At 38.5% G+C, this 14,087-nt stretch overlaps 1 protein-coding gene across 4 annotated transcripts in view; it reads left to right on the top strand.

The window, feature by feature from the left end:
* The window catches only part of LOC150088777 (cAMP-dependent protein kinase type II regulatory subunit-like), a 342,430-nt gene that overhangs the window by 208,079 nt on the left and 120,264 nt on the right, over positions 1-14,087 (top strand). Inside the window, exon 1 of one of the 4 annotated variants that reach the window (XM_090369649.1) lies at positions 2,987-3,329. The exons of the other annotated variants lie outside the window; for them this stretch is intronic. Coding sequence (XP_090225775.1) covers positions 3,227-3,329 — 103 coding nt within the window. The 5' untranslated portion in view covers positions 2,987-3,226. Of the gene's footprint in view, positions 1-2,986; positions 3,330-14,087 lie in introns of those variants that run through there. 4 annotated transcript variants of the gene reach the window in all.

Genomic DNA, 14,087 nt, shown 5'->3' with positions numbered 1-14,087 from the left:
GGAATTCCTAAGACCAGGCTGCGTTTTCTCAGCCCTCCATTATCCTGTGTTAGTGTTCCTGTGCCATTGTAACCGTATCCGCTTGTTTTTTGCTGAACAGTAGTGGAACCCATTTCGGTCTCGCTACAATACCTCATTCATGACAAGGTACGACGATTTGTGGTGCGTTCCAGAATACCTCTTTGGTTACCACTGTTGTACTGGGTTGTTGACTGACTGTAGCCTTACTATTACTCCCTACGAGTCCTGTCAGCTCTTGCGTTTTACACGCTTGCATCATCTCTACGTATCTGCTCACCTGCTTTATATCTCATGATACGAACACATGATGCTGTTATTCAAGAGGGTTCCATTTCATGAACAGAGTCAAATACCTTGAGCAGCCACTTTATTAGGTGCTCCGTGTACCTAATAAAGTGGCTGCTCAAGGTATCTGATTGCCATAAAAGCAGTTATCATGAAGTAGTAAACTCATTTGAGCAGTTTATTTATAATGTAGGTTCATAGTTTTAAGTTTTTATATTCTATGGTTACCACCCCTACTGCTAGAATAGAATCAATAATATTTTGTATCACGGACATATTTTTTCTTCCACACTATGTAGAAGAAAATGTCTGTGACACAAGTTCACTGCAGTTTCCGAACTTTTTTTGATGGAAATTCTCCACGTGAATCTTCAGTGTTATGAGTGGCACAGAAATTTCACGAAAGCTGTGTGCGTGACGCAATAAGAAAAACCAATACCTAGCGAAAGCATTGAAAGAGTGGAAAAGGTTAGGCAGTGAGGCGTATGTTTGCTAGAAGTCGCAAAAAAAAAAAAAAAATTTGTTATCATCATACCATGCTAGATGTATACTAGATTTTCTTCAAGCAACAGTGGAGTGTGTTTAGAAAAGCTTTATATCCTAAGCCTTAAACTTGTATACTACAGAACATGAGGTAAAACATCATGGAGAAATGTTGACTGGGATGCCAAAAAAAAAAAAAAAACTTCGCCTTTGGTTTTCAGTAACGAAAATGTACCTTCGAATTTAGAGGGTTGAAAGGCCTCATGATTTCCAGGAAATCATGCTTGACAGTAAAAGTCTTGTGGATCTAAGTGTCCAAAATAAATTTATGTACCTTTTATTATAAGCACAGTGAATGAATTTGTATCGTGACATAGTTTAGAGCTTTTTCGTATCTCAGACGATGATATTCTCTGAATTTGTTTTTCAGTACGTGATGATCTCCCATTACCTTATTGATATTCGAGGTTTTCTTAAGTTCCAGTTCGGTGGATAAAAAGTAGTCCCAATAGCATGGTCACTGCCAAACTTAACTCCTGTAAACTTTATTTTATGGGTTTCCTAAAGATCTAATGTATCATCCATCCATTCATCTATCTGTCATCTTTGCGCAGTTGTGGGAAACCATTGGTGCCGCTGACCCTCAACACAGTGTCCACTGTGTATCATCTATCTTCTCCGTGCGGATAGCACATTGGTTATAATCACCGTCTTCCCTGCACCAGGTAGAAAAGGTACGGGTTGGAGTTCCGTCAATAATGAGAGGAACTTTTAAGGTTTTTTTTTTCCCTCCCCTCTCCGTGCCCCTGAAACTCAAGTGTTTTGTCTAACAAAACAGAAAAATTAACCGGAGAACATACGCAGTTTATGGACATACAGTATTACACATGGGCAGATGAGTTCATTCTTCGGTAGCCCTAATATAACAGTTCTTATTCTTCAGTATCATCCATCTTTAAACTCTAGATCATCAGTGAACCGAAAAATAATAATAATAATAATAAATGAAATAATTATTAAAGTTGCCATTGACAGATATCCCAAGTTATTGTGTTTTGTAATACAACAGTATTCATTCAAACCTAGTGTTCAACCAACTTACAATAGTCGGTATTTGTCATTTTGTATGCTGCAGTAGTAAATATTCATAAACCACAAGTTCTAAATCTACTTCTACTTGAACTGAATAGCACATCGTTTCAAATCTAAATTACTGCCTGTATTATGATTTCGAGTGGATGCTCAGCTTCACCATTAATATGCATTGTTACCAGGTCTGACTTTTCCATTGCATACCTGCGCAGGTGATGCAGTAAAGTACTTAACATTAATCATGGACGTCCTTCCACTCTGAACACGGCTCCCTACTTCGCATTCCTACTCACGAAAACGGATGACTGATCAAAATTGCTCTTCCGTTGTCTTAAATCCTTCCAGTCAGCCCGTCTACGTTGGGCTCGCGCGATGTTCTAAATTGCGCGTGAAATTATAATAAAAGTAGGTGACTGGTGGAAGTCGCTGGAGTAAGTAATCTCCAGAAGGTACCGATCTTAGCAGTTGCAGGGATTAAGGCACCAATTTTGAAGTGTGTCGCGTTGCCTCTCGTACTGCCGCCTCGTGTTGACTTTAATACTTTGAAGAAGTGTCGTATAGGCCACTAATGAATTCGCAATTCTGTTCATCTGGACTTCGGCAAATAAGCCAATGTTAGAACACTCGCTGTTGCAGCTAAGTGACTTAATGCTAAGTGACGTCACGTTTCTCCTTTATGTATCGAGGTAATAAATACGTAGAGAAATACTTTTATTTTTCCCACTTATTACGCATGCCCGATGGAACCAGGTTAGTACGATTTGGCTCCAACCATTATAGGTTACGATTACGTTTTTTTTTTTTTTTTTTTTTTTTCCGGTCGGTTTTGTAGGTGCGTGATATTTTAAATTTCGTTACTTTCGTGTATCAGTGGATAGCTTTCGATGTGGTTGCCATGGTGACGCTGATGGCGCAAGTGTAACTCGTAGAATTATTTCTTTTTTTTTATTCAAACAAAAGTTGCTTTACGGCGTTTCCGAAAAAGCTGCAAATTTGCTCTCTCGCCTCTTGCCCACGTGATACCCCGGGCTTCTTTCTGATTGGCTCATCTTCTCCTTAACCGATTGTCAAAAGCGCGCACCGACATTGCTCCATGTGAAGAGCACACAGTGTAAATCTATCGGTGCACACCGGCGTTCGTTTGCCACAGCTTTGCTTTTTCTTAAAGATATAATTTTTGTTTCCTTTCTCATGATGGGGGTTCCCCGAATAACTGGCACTAGTTCATCCTGCCTCTTTTGATTGTTGAAATCGAAAATTTTTCTTTAAGAATCGGATATGTAAGGATATACTCATCGTAATCTCTGCCATCTCATCCTCCAGTGCCATTTGCAGTTGTCTCGCTATGGAAGATCCCGAATCGGATTATCTGAGAGTCCGTCGGAATTCTGAATTTGATTGCGAATCTTCCTTTGACAACATTTACTTCCAATTAGCTGTAAATAAAGGTACAGTCAACGCTTTGCTTTCAAACGTCATAGTTTTATTTTAGTGTTTCTGCTTCTGATTATTTTAAAGCTAGTATTCGCTTTTTGAAACTTAATTGATTGTTTTCGTTAATTATTATAATAGAAAATGATGGGTTAGAGCAGGAATGTCAAATATCCATAATGTCATTAATGATCTACCTGCTCGATGCGTTATAGAAAATTATTATTCATTTAAGTGATTGTACAAATTTTTTTCATTAGTCCATCAAATAACGTAGATTTAAAAATGTGGACTTTCAAATAACGGGCTTATGAATCATAGATACCCTTATGGGAGTGCAAATTAATGCATTTGTACACCACCCTATTACTCCTCTAAACTTTTTAACTTCAGTTTTCGATTTTCTTGGAGTCATGAAAAGATTTTTATACACTGTATGTCCATTGTATTAGTTACACCTACCCTTTTCATGAAATAGGCATTTCTTCGGTAGCAGCAGCACGTGCGATATAAAGCAGGTGGTTAGATAAGCGAGTTTTTTTTTTACACTACCCGACCAAACTATGGTAACTCCGCAGTGTAATGTGAGTAGATGTACCGTAATGCAGTGGTATTGTGACTGGCCACTTATGTGAGCAATTCAGTGAGAGAATAGGCAAGATGAAAGATTTAAATGACTTTGGACGTGGCATGGTAGTCGGAGGCAAACGCGCCGCTCTGTGTGTCTCGAAAACTGGGGTTTTTCACGTATGACTGTATCTCAAGTCGAGATTGGTCCAGTAATCGTATAGCATCCAGCTGACAACGATCCTTCTGTAGTCGGGAACCGCTTGTTGACGCGTGTTTCCAACTGAGGCCAACATTTCATTCCTGTCAGCAAAAAAAAAAAAAAAAAAAAAAAAGATACGGTTACATTGGCTCAGGAACACCATCACTCGATAGCGGTGGTAAAATGTTGCCTGGTCTGACGAATCTCGGTTCCTTTTGTTTCACGCTGTTGGGAGAACAAAAATATGATGAAAACAATATTAATCCACTGATCTATTCTGCCATATGTCAACAATGCAGGCGTGTGGGTTGGGGCGGACGGTGAAATGGTGTGGAACACTATCGTGGTGCCTATTGGACCTCTTTTATACAGCAGAGTAACATTTGGATGCATGCCACAAATTATCTGGAAATGGCTTCCGACTAGGCACATCATTCATGGCAGCAGTGTATTTATCTGTGAAGGGGTCCTGTACAGAACTGGTTCCGGCAATTTAGAACTTGTGGTTTCCTCCTCTAGTGGTCAGATGTCAATCCAATTTGAGCACCTCTGGAATGAGGGAGAATGAGCTCTTCGGAGTAGAAATCTTCAACCATCCAATTTGCAACGAACGTGGGAAGCATTTGCGTCAACATGGACTAGAATCCATGTAGTAAGTACTCGCGCTTCAAGCTTATACCGCGAGGAAAAGAGGCTGTTCTTACAGATAAAAGTGGACCACTTTATTAGGTGTACCTAATAAAGTGACCACTCAGTGCATCTGTTGTTTTCGAGAGAAGCTGTAGACTTTTTACCTCACTGAGCTTAATTATAATAAACTATATTCTATTGGAAGAAACTTTCTTAATAGATCAGAATTCATCTGAAACCCTCACGTGCGCCTAGTTGTTGTTGGGTGTACCAATGTTTAGCATAATGTTTTGCATTATGCATTTTCTGAATTAGAATTTAAGTTTTAAACTCAGAACTAAATGGTATGAAGACTTTTTTTGGCTGGAACAAATTAAAAAATGATCCAATAAAGCTTTTAGGACAACAGGTTTGGAAAAAAAGTATGCCAGATAAAGTGAAAAATGTGTTGTCATTTATGAATAAATGATTATGAAGTTGTATTCTGACGTCTCATGGAGACTCATTTTCCTTTGGGCAAAATCTTAAAAAAAAAATGTTCCTTATTAGTCCTTCACAGCAGTATTTCCAATTATTAAAACTTATTAAAAATATTAATTCAAAAAAAAAAAAAAGTCTTGTCTTTTTGTAACATTTGAATGCTGACACCATTCCAGTTGAGAGCTGGAACAATTCATTTACAATCTGTAGTAGAGGTATTTCTAAGCATTCTTTTGTACTGTCTAGAATTAGTTACACAGTTGCTTTGAACGCATCTACTCTTTCGGTCATAGTGCACCTTTTCATATGGTCTTTGTTGTGTATTTCATGTATACCTGTATTCACGTGAGTGAAAAATAACTCATTGATGTCAGCCGTTTTGTTACATATCCATGGATTAAAGGTGTTGGAAATTTAATCAGAAGCATTATTTAATTGTGTCAATATTTATAAATGATGCGCGTTTCGTTTGCTTTACATGAATTGGCCAAGAGGTCAGTGGGCCTCGGGGCGGCATAGAATCATTATAATAATATGGGATAAATTCTGTGGCAAAGCATTTCTGAATTCTCTGAAGGACTTAGAGGAATCAAAGCAATATTTCAGACTAATGGATTTCTTAAATTTAACAATTTGGACAACCAAACGTTAGTGTAAACTTTCCAGGGTTTACCAATCGAATTCCACGAACTGCCAAACTGTAGCTGGACCTTATTTGGTACATTTACCTTATTGATTTCTCCAATTTCCAGCAAGACGACACCATTTGTCCCAATTAAGTGTAGCGCCCCATATTTTGGCTGCATTATTCTGAAGTATTTGTACAGGCATTTTCCTAGCCTCTGGATTTAGTGGAGGGGACGTCGCCATCCTTCAGTCTTTTTCATCTTATCTCACTGAATTATTTCTTGTAAAAATGGTGTAGAGCACTTTTCCTCAAATTTTCTTAACCCATGCTCCACTGAGTTACAACTACTAAAGTTGCTAACCGAATACCGGTGGTAATTTCCAAGTCTCGCTAAGTAAACTATTTCTAAGAGAGGTATTTCGTATGATAACACGAAAAATACCAGCTTGTGAAACAATGTTGAGGAAACTATCTTAGAGTTGATAAGTCCGTAGTGTTAAAGGAGTGGATGTATTACACCAAGAATTCAGAGCTATCAAAACTGCCCTCTTGGGTAGCACAGTTGGTAGGATCGCCGTCCTCCCCACACCGAGTGTAAAAGACCTAAGTTCGAATTCCTCCCGCTGATGGCTGGAGGAATTTTTTTGGGCTTTTTTGGACAACGTGGCTGAGTTAGTCGGTCTCATGCGAGGGTTGCATGGTTTTTCTCCCCGAAACTGGGGCTGTTCGTCCAGAAAACGACTTTAGAACACTCAATTTACAGACAATATACACGGATCAGTATGGCCTTGGTCGCTGATGATGCTCCTAAAAAACTCTACTACAAGTATTAGAACTATGATAAACCATTTTCTTTCAATTTTTGTTGTTATTGTCTATTAAACTACTAGCATATTCAGATTAAATCACCAGTCTAGTGATTATTATTTTATACAAAATTCTGATAGAATCCCTACACTGCCGTTTTATTCCGCTATCGTGATATACACGAGCCTGCCCTGTATTGATTAACACGAAACCATTTCTGCTAAAACTTAGCTTTTGTATCGTAAACGAACAGTATTATGAACGTTAGCTGCGATAAACAGATCGGGGAGCGGCGAGTTTGCTTACCGCTGTACTAGACTTTCCTTGAAATGCCCCACCCTGTATTTTATGTAACTAAGCAGTGAATTTTTTGTTCCTCGTGCACGTGGGAAACTTTATTTTCTTCTCCTTTTGTCATGTTGTAACATCATCCGACTCTAAATGAAATGGGGAAGGCCAGCAGCCATGATGCAGTGTGTTGGTAGCAGACTTTTTATATTTTTAACGGACTGTCAATTGTAAGAGGAAACGCTTGATCATCCCTGCCCCTCACAAACTCTCCACCTCGGCCACACTTACAGGCAACTTATTTTAGCATTCCACAACACTGCGCCCGAAGGTAATCTTCATAAGGTCTAGTGTACTATTTCCCCCTATAATTTTACACCATTTAATAGCTTAAAAGGACATTACCAACACCGAAATGTCCGAGTGTCAAAGAACATTTCAGTGTCGTTGTAATATGATTCTCCTTGAGAAGAGAAACCATCCAAGGACTATTAAATATTTATCAAGTGTTATCAAAGAAAGCCTTTGTTCATTTGCAGTGTGAAATGGAAGATGCCTTGTAATGAATAGTGTGGCTTTCAGTTTGTTTTTTCACAAAGGCTGAATGATTCGTGATGACCATCTGTTTCTTCACATCAGCGAATCCTCCGCTTGCTGTTATTTTTCACTCCGTTGCCTAGAGTTTCCAGGATCGTTTTCCTGTTGTGTGATGTAAGACTGAATTTGCACGCGTCACTGACGATTGGCTTGGTACGGAATGACGTCAGAAAGTTTTCCAAGAGAAAAGGGGGATGGGATATACTGCATTCAGTAACGGTAGGTGCTGTGTAGAAAAATCAGACAATTGCAAGGCGAATTACGAAGTTTTTGCCATGTTCCTCGATTTCTTCAACATTAGTGGGATAATGATTTGTTATTTTTTTCTTGTTGAGTAGCTCATTATATTTCGAAAAGCTTCAGATCTCTCTCGTTTTTGTCCACATTCACTTCATTTACATTTTTCTGTTCAAGTATTTTTCCAGGTTCTCTTGAAAATTAGATATAAAAATACCATTTTTGCTCCCATAACTCATATAAACTTAATGTACTCTTTCCAACCGATCCATATCCTTCCTAAAAGGAAGCATCTATGACTGTTGGTACGTCAGTTGGTACAAATATGCTATCTAATTTGGATACAGAATCATAAAAATGTACTCAAGTTTCATTTTTAAATTCTTTTTTGATAACTTCACCCTTCTGATGAATGGAAAGATTTTTGGAAACCCATCTTGCACAAACTTTGGACATTCTGAAATGCTAATATATTATTTTTAGAATGCTTCCATAGGAAATGTCACGTACTTTAATTGCGGATAATTTTAATTTTTCTGTTTTCTAGAATATTTTCTTGAACGATGGCAGTTGTTTCAGGATTGATTAAATCATTGAATCAGATGTTGAATCATTCTTAACTGACTTCTGTCCACTTTTGAACTCTGGCGACCATCTTGCATCTTACGCCCTCGTGGATATCACAGTTGGTATAATCACCCTCATTCCCACACAGAGTGGAAAAGACCTGAGTTCGAATCCCGTCAATTACGCGAGGAATTTTTATGGGTCTTTGTTACAGGATTGGATGAATTAGTTGGTCTCAGGCGAGGGTAGCGTGGTTATTCGTCTAGCCAAAAGCAAATTGACCACGGAACACACGTAAGGTATATGATAAAACTAGATAACGTAATACGTAGCACTGTAGTAGGAACCTGTTAGCTTAATATTGGCAATTAATTAAATTTATAAATCTTATTAATTTTTATTGTTACTTAAGTTGTATTTAAACGGAAATCATGCCCCAGACTAGAGCAGCAAAGCAACATGCGCAAAGTAGCAAAAGTGCTGTGGTTCGGAGGAGAACCGACGGACGCGATTCTCTAACGCATCACAGTCTAAAAAAAAATTTGCAAACTGTGACATGTTTGCGGAACTTTCTCGAACAGGACATGATCTAGCCATGGAGGATGCCTTTGTGTGTGCTAGGTGCAGAGAATGTGAAGAAATTAGGCGCCAACTCAGCATTCTGATGGAGTGTCTATGAGAGCTTGAAGAGTCGGGTATATGCCCTCGAAGGAATTAAGATGGGGGCCTATCAAGCTCTCAGCTGCCCAACTCAACGCCAGAGCTCAACTCTTATGCACCAGGCAACGTAGAGGCAGTCTTCAGGACAGAATGCGCTGGTCCCACAGTAGCTAGTTATTGTCGGTGACTCAATTGTCAGGGAAACGGGAAATATATTGTGCAAAAAGGATAGGTCGAATAGGACCAGGGTGTGTCTGCCAGGGGAAAGAGTTGATGATGTTGTGGATATCTTTTAGGGGCACAAAAGGTGATATCGTTGTACACGTTGGCACTAATGACATTAAGCGTAGGAGATCTGCGGATTTATTTAGCAAGTACTGGTCAATGTTGAAAAAAAGTCGTGAGTTGGGGTTAAATTTGAAAGTGTCTGCAATCCTGCCCAGACACGATAAGAGGGAGTATATGATGAGAGCCTTGTGAATCAATTCGGCCCTGAAGAGACTGTGCACGGCTCACTGGGTAGAATTTTTATCAGTGTGGTCTGTCTTGTTTTATTTATTTATTTATTTCGTATGATGTGATCAATACACGAAGGAACCAGTTTTTTCTTGCTTCCTTCGTGTATCGTGGCCGGGATATCCAACCAACTGGTTGGTTCGCACCATCGTGATATCCAGCCCGAGGCGGGAATCGAACCCGCGACCTTTGGGTTGCCAGGCAGGCACTTTACCTACCTGGCTAGCCCGGTCGGTGTCTGTCTTGTTAACAGGAGAGATTGCTTCTACAGGGATGGGATACACTTAAATGGAAAGGATGCAAGGATATTTGCTGATGCTAGGTGAGTTGGAAAACTGCTAGCTTGAGGGGATTTACTGACTAATAGATTAACAGTAGCCGCAGGCAGAGGTGGAAATGATTCTTGCACTGCTTCTATTGGAATGAGAAGCACCCCGAAAAGCAAGTTGCTAGGGATTGAGGAACGATTGGTAGTAACACTGACCTACCCATTGTCTCAAAAAAAATGCAGTCGGCATGACCTTATTATCGCCGAAACCTTAATGATCATTTAAAATGTTTCATAGACCTTCCAAATTTCTTATCTGCAATTTGTTCAAATTTTTGAACAAACATTTTCAGTACACGCGTGAAATGAAAAACACAGGTGTTCACTCAGAGCATCTTTCGTTAGATTAGCGCTTAATAAGTTAAAACTTGGTGTGTGCATGATCAAGGGTTGTTGTTGCAAGCCCTACTCACGATCTATTAGCTACCGTTATGTGTTCAAAAATTGAGATCATTATCCAAACTTTTTTGATCAAGCCTTGCATGTTTGTGTGTAGCTGTACCGATCTAGCATTTGTACAAGCAGGGTAAGATAATCAAAAATTTGAAGTTACGCCCCTGATGTTTTATAGAAAAAAGATTTAGATTCTTTGAGTTAATTGTGATTAAAGAAATTAATCTAATTTGTTAATTTCAGAAATTATTAAACTCAAGCAGTGCTGTAATTATCTTAGGTTTGTCAGGGTTTTCAGGTAGGATACTTGCATATATAAAAGATAAAAACCATTACTGAATAACGTTTATTTTTATATCATGTGCTTTGGTATTACAAAATCTCTTGCTCCTATTTTATTTATTTATTTTTCTATCGAATTTACATGTTTCTTTCTCTATTTCGCCATATCAGCAGTAATTGTGTCAAGTTCAAACAGTTCCATGTTGTCCTGTGTATGTAGGTCATTGGCAAGTCGGGTTGAATACTAATGTCACCTTAACTTAAAACTTTGATTTTTCAGATTTCACTGATTGAACCAGCAGTTGCATAAAATGTGCTTTGTCAGGCCCATAACCTGGTGGATCCTCAATGGGTCACGTTACAGTGATTGAGAAAACCACTTCAGTGCGGTAGAGTCGTAAATAACTCCATCGATCTTTGATTACGAAATGCACGTAGCAGGTGTGACCTTCAAAATCAATATTTCAAACAGAACAGTTCCCTGGTTCATTAATTAAATTGTTTTGTGTTATGTTTTTCCTTGAAGCCTAGGAAATAGCCAGTGTTATCAACAATTCAAAATCACTAATTTGTGATCGCTACTATACATTTCCGTTAATTGGTCAACGTCGATAGCACTGTATGCTGATGCTTGCTTTAAGTTACGTTAAAACTTTGCTGTTCAGTCTTGTATACATATTGGAGATAACAAAGTCGAGTTTTTCCAAAGAAAAATTCAAAAATGTTCAAAAAGTTTGTTGCTATAGTAACAAGTCTTCCACATCTTCCCATATCCCAGTGACATACATTAGCCCGAGGCAGTCAATGGTAAGTATCAATGAAATTGTTGCTAAGGTACTGCTATCGATTTTGGTGTGACGTCTGCCATGGAAGTCCAATGACAATCCGTCCGGTTTTTCTAGGCCGGTGGTCAAATTTAAGGGAAGACCATTTTCGCTGCAAGTTCTGGGACGATTCTCTTAAGTCGGAGGTTATGCAGAGATAATCTTTCAAATATTGGGGTTCTTTCCCACAATTCACTTATGTCTAACGAGTGAATTCCAGCTGTGTACTATCTTTTGCTATTGTACTAATTTTTATCCACAGGAGATGTAAAAAGTTGGAGTAAATAATAAGGGGCTAGCCCATAATTATTTTGCACTTGCTCCCGCAAATCCTAGATTACTAATTGGTTGATTATCAAGATTTATTCATTCAAAAGTTAGATTTTGAGAGCAGTATGAATAGACGCTTTCGAAATGGTAACCTATCTATGGTAATTATCAATCCTTGCAGTAGCAACACGCGCACATGATGCAGATACCCGGAAATAATTTATAAATACAACATTCTCTTAATACTTGTTAGTCAGTTCAAAGCTTTCGACCTGACTTCGTCCAGCTAAGTTACTGGCAAGATGTGTTTAGAATCCCAATTAGGAGCAACTGTTTTGAAATCACTAGACAATTTAAATTGCCATAATGACAGCTAACCCAGTCTTTTCAGTACAGTATCAATGATTGAAAGCTAAATTCACTTGTTCTAGCCATTATGGTAAGTATATGTCGAGCCACTCTCTTCCCCATAGAGGTTTCTTATGTGAGAATTCTTATCCGTTTGCCATCAGCTTTTCCCCCTCCTTTTATCATATAATTATTTATTAAAAACGTAATAATACGTATTTGTACCCTGTACTCTACTATCTTAAACTACATAGTCATGTGACCGCTGAATATGGTTAATGAAAATATTCTTTTCAAAATGATTATCTGTAAATTCCTTTGACGTATGTGATCATGTTGTAGTATAAACAATTTTTTATGCGTTTAAACAACTAGAACCATAAAAATACTGGGGAAAAAAAAAAAAAAAAAAAAAAAAAGCAACTGTACTGTTGGCAACGAAGAATAAAAATCTTCCCAATATTTTTACGTAAAAGTTGAAATTTGTTGTTTATACTCTGGGACGACCACACGGTCAGAGGAGTCAACAAAATAGAGAGAGAATGCAAGAAACATCGTATTTAGCACTCACGAGCTTGAACCCCCGGTCCTGTGTACTTATGCGCCCTCGCGACTGACCACTCGGCTACGGTGGCCCCTTTAGTTATAGGTGTGATGGCGGGATTATGATATGACGTGCAAAACTAGGTGCCGGAGATTTTGTGGTTATTTTCTCTGTTGAAGATTCTGAGTAGTAGTGCCTCCCGGGGGGATCAGTTGAATTGCAGTCTGTTAAGGACGAACAGATCGATAGTAAAACGTTAGATAATAGGTTTTTTTTTTTTTTTTTTTTTTTTTTTTTATAGTTGTTGGCGCATAGGCTTCTGTGGCCATAATGCACCTCCCAAGGTTTTTGCAGTACTTTGATCCAAGCCCGAGGCTGGAATCGAACCCGCGACCTTTGGGTTGCCAGGCAGGCACTTTACCCACCTGGCTAGCCCGGTTGGCCAGATAATAGGTAAGGGAGATTCCAGTCATGCAGTACTATGCCCAAACAAGAGACACATTTACTGTTGATATTGCAGTAATAAATACGTGACTGTACTCGTGTCCCGAATATCCAAGAACCTTCATATACTGAACCTGAGGGGGATCCTACGATTCTTAATATCTCTTCATACTAGTTATCAGATTCCAGCACTACAGTTTTGTTTTGCATCTTATGTTCTTTCTCGCGCTTTGGATTAGTGTTCGCTGTACTAGTGCTCGACCTCGGTTATTAACGACAGATGATTCTGCCTAAGAGCGGACGTAACCAGATTTCGAACTTCGAACCAAACACCTGCCAAAATAAGGGAAATAATATTTATGTAAAAGTAACTTTAAATTAAAAAGCTGTTACTTGACAGCTTGCAGATTTATATCATAAATATGCAACTAAAACAGAAAAAAAGGGTAAATAGTTTTCTGATAAAAATTCAAAGTAAAAACGTGATCATTCCTGCTTCCTCTTGGTTCGTAGCGCTTGGCCTAAATTATTTTTTGCACATTTTTTGAAACACCTGAATAATATATATATATATTTTTTTTTTTATTATTAGGAGAGAAGGGGCTCCTTTCATATTGTCCCTAGCCTCAATTGGTAGCAGCCTTTTTCTTCCCTTCCCCCTAACAAAACAGGTGCAGTGGCTTCTATGAGGTATCTTTTATCATCGAAAGAATAAAAATTGAAAATAGAGACTGGAATTTGTTTTAAGAAATAAACTGTTCGAAAATGGAAAAATGACTAACGAATATATCTTTAAAAATATACTTTTGGTTCTTCCGTGCAAAAAGTTTTGTTCCTAATTTTTTTGTTAAAGAAAAAACGCATTAATACATACTGAAAAAAAGCGTCCATTAGGTTTCCTTTATGGTCTCTCTTTACGCATATAAATTGCCCAGGGGTATACGCGCGCGCACATGTGCCTCTTGTGCCTACTGCTCACGACATGATAAAAGACAAGTGGGATCACTTATCTTTTGTCGTAAGTGGCCGCATATATTACTCGGCTTGTTGAAAGAATACTTTCCTTTGTAGATGAAAAAGGGGAGCAGGATGCTCAATTTCACATGTATGGAAACTCGACAATTTGCTGCACTGTGATAATGTTGTTCTTTCTGTCCGCGTAG

The sequence above is a fragment of the Mastigoproctus giganteus genome, chromosome 3, assembly GCF_048544385.1.
Source record: "Mastigoproctus giganteus isolate SK-2022 chromosome 3, ASM4854438v1, whole genome shotgun sequence".
Taxonomy (NCBI): domain Eukaryota; kingdom Metazoa; phylum Arthropoda; class Arachnida; order Uropygi; family Thelyphonidae; genus Mastigoproctus; species Mastigoproctus giganteus.
Note: the sequence above shows the minus strand (reverse complement) of the source record. Positions and strands in the feature narration are given on the sequence as shown.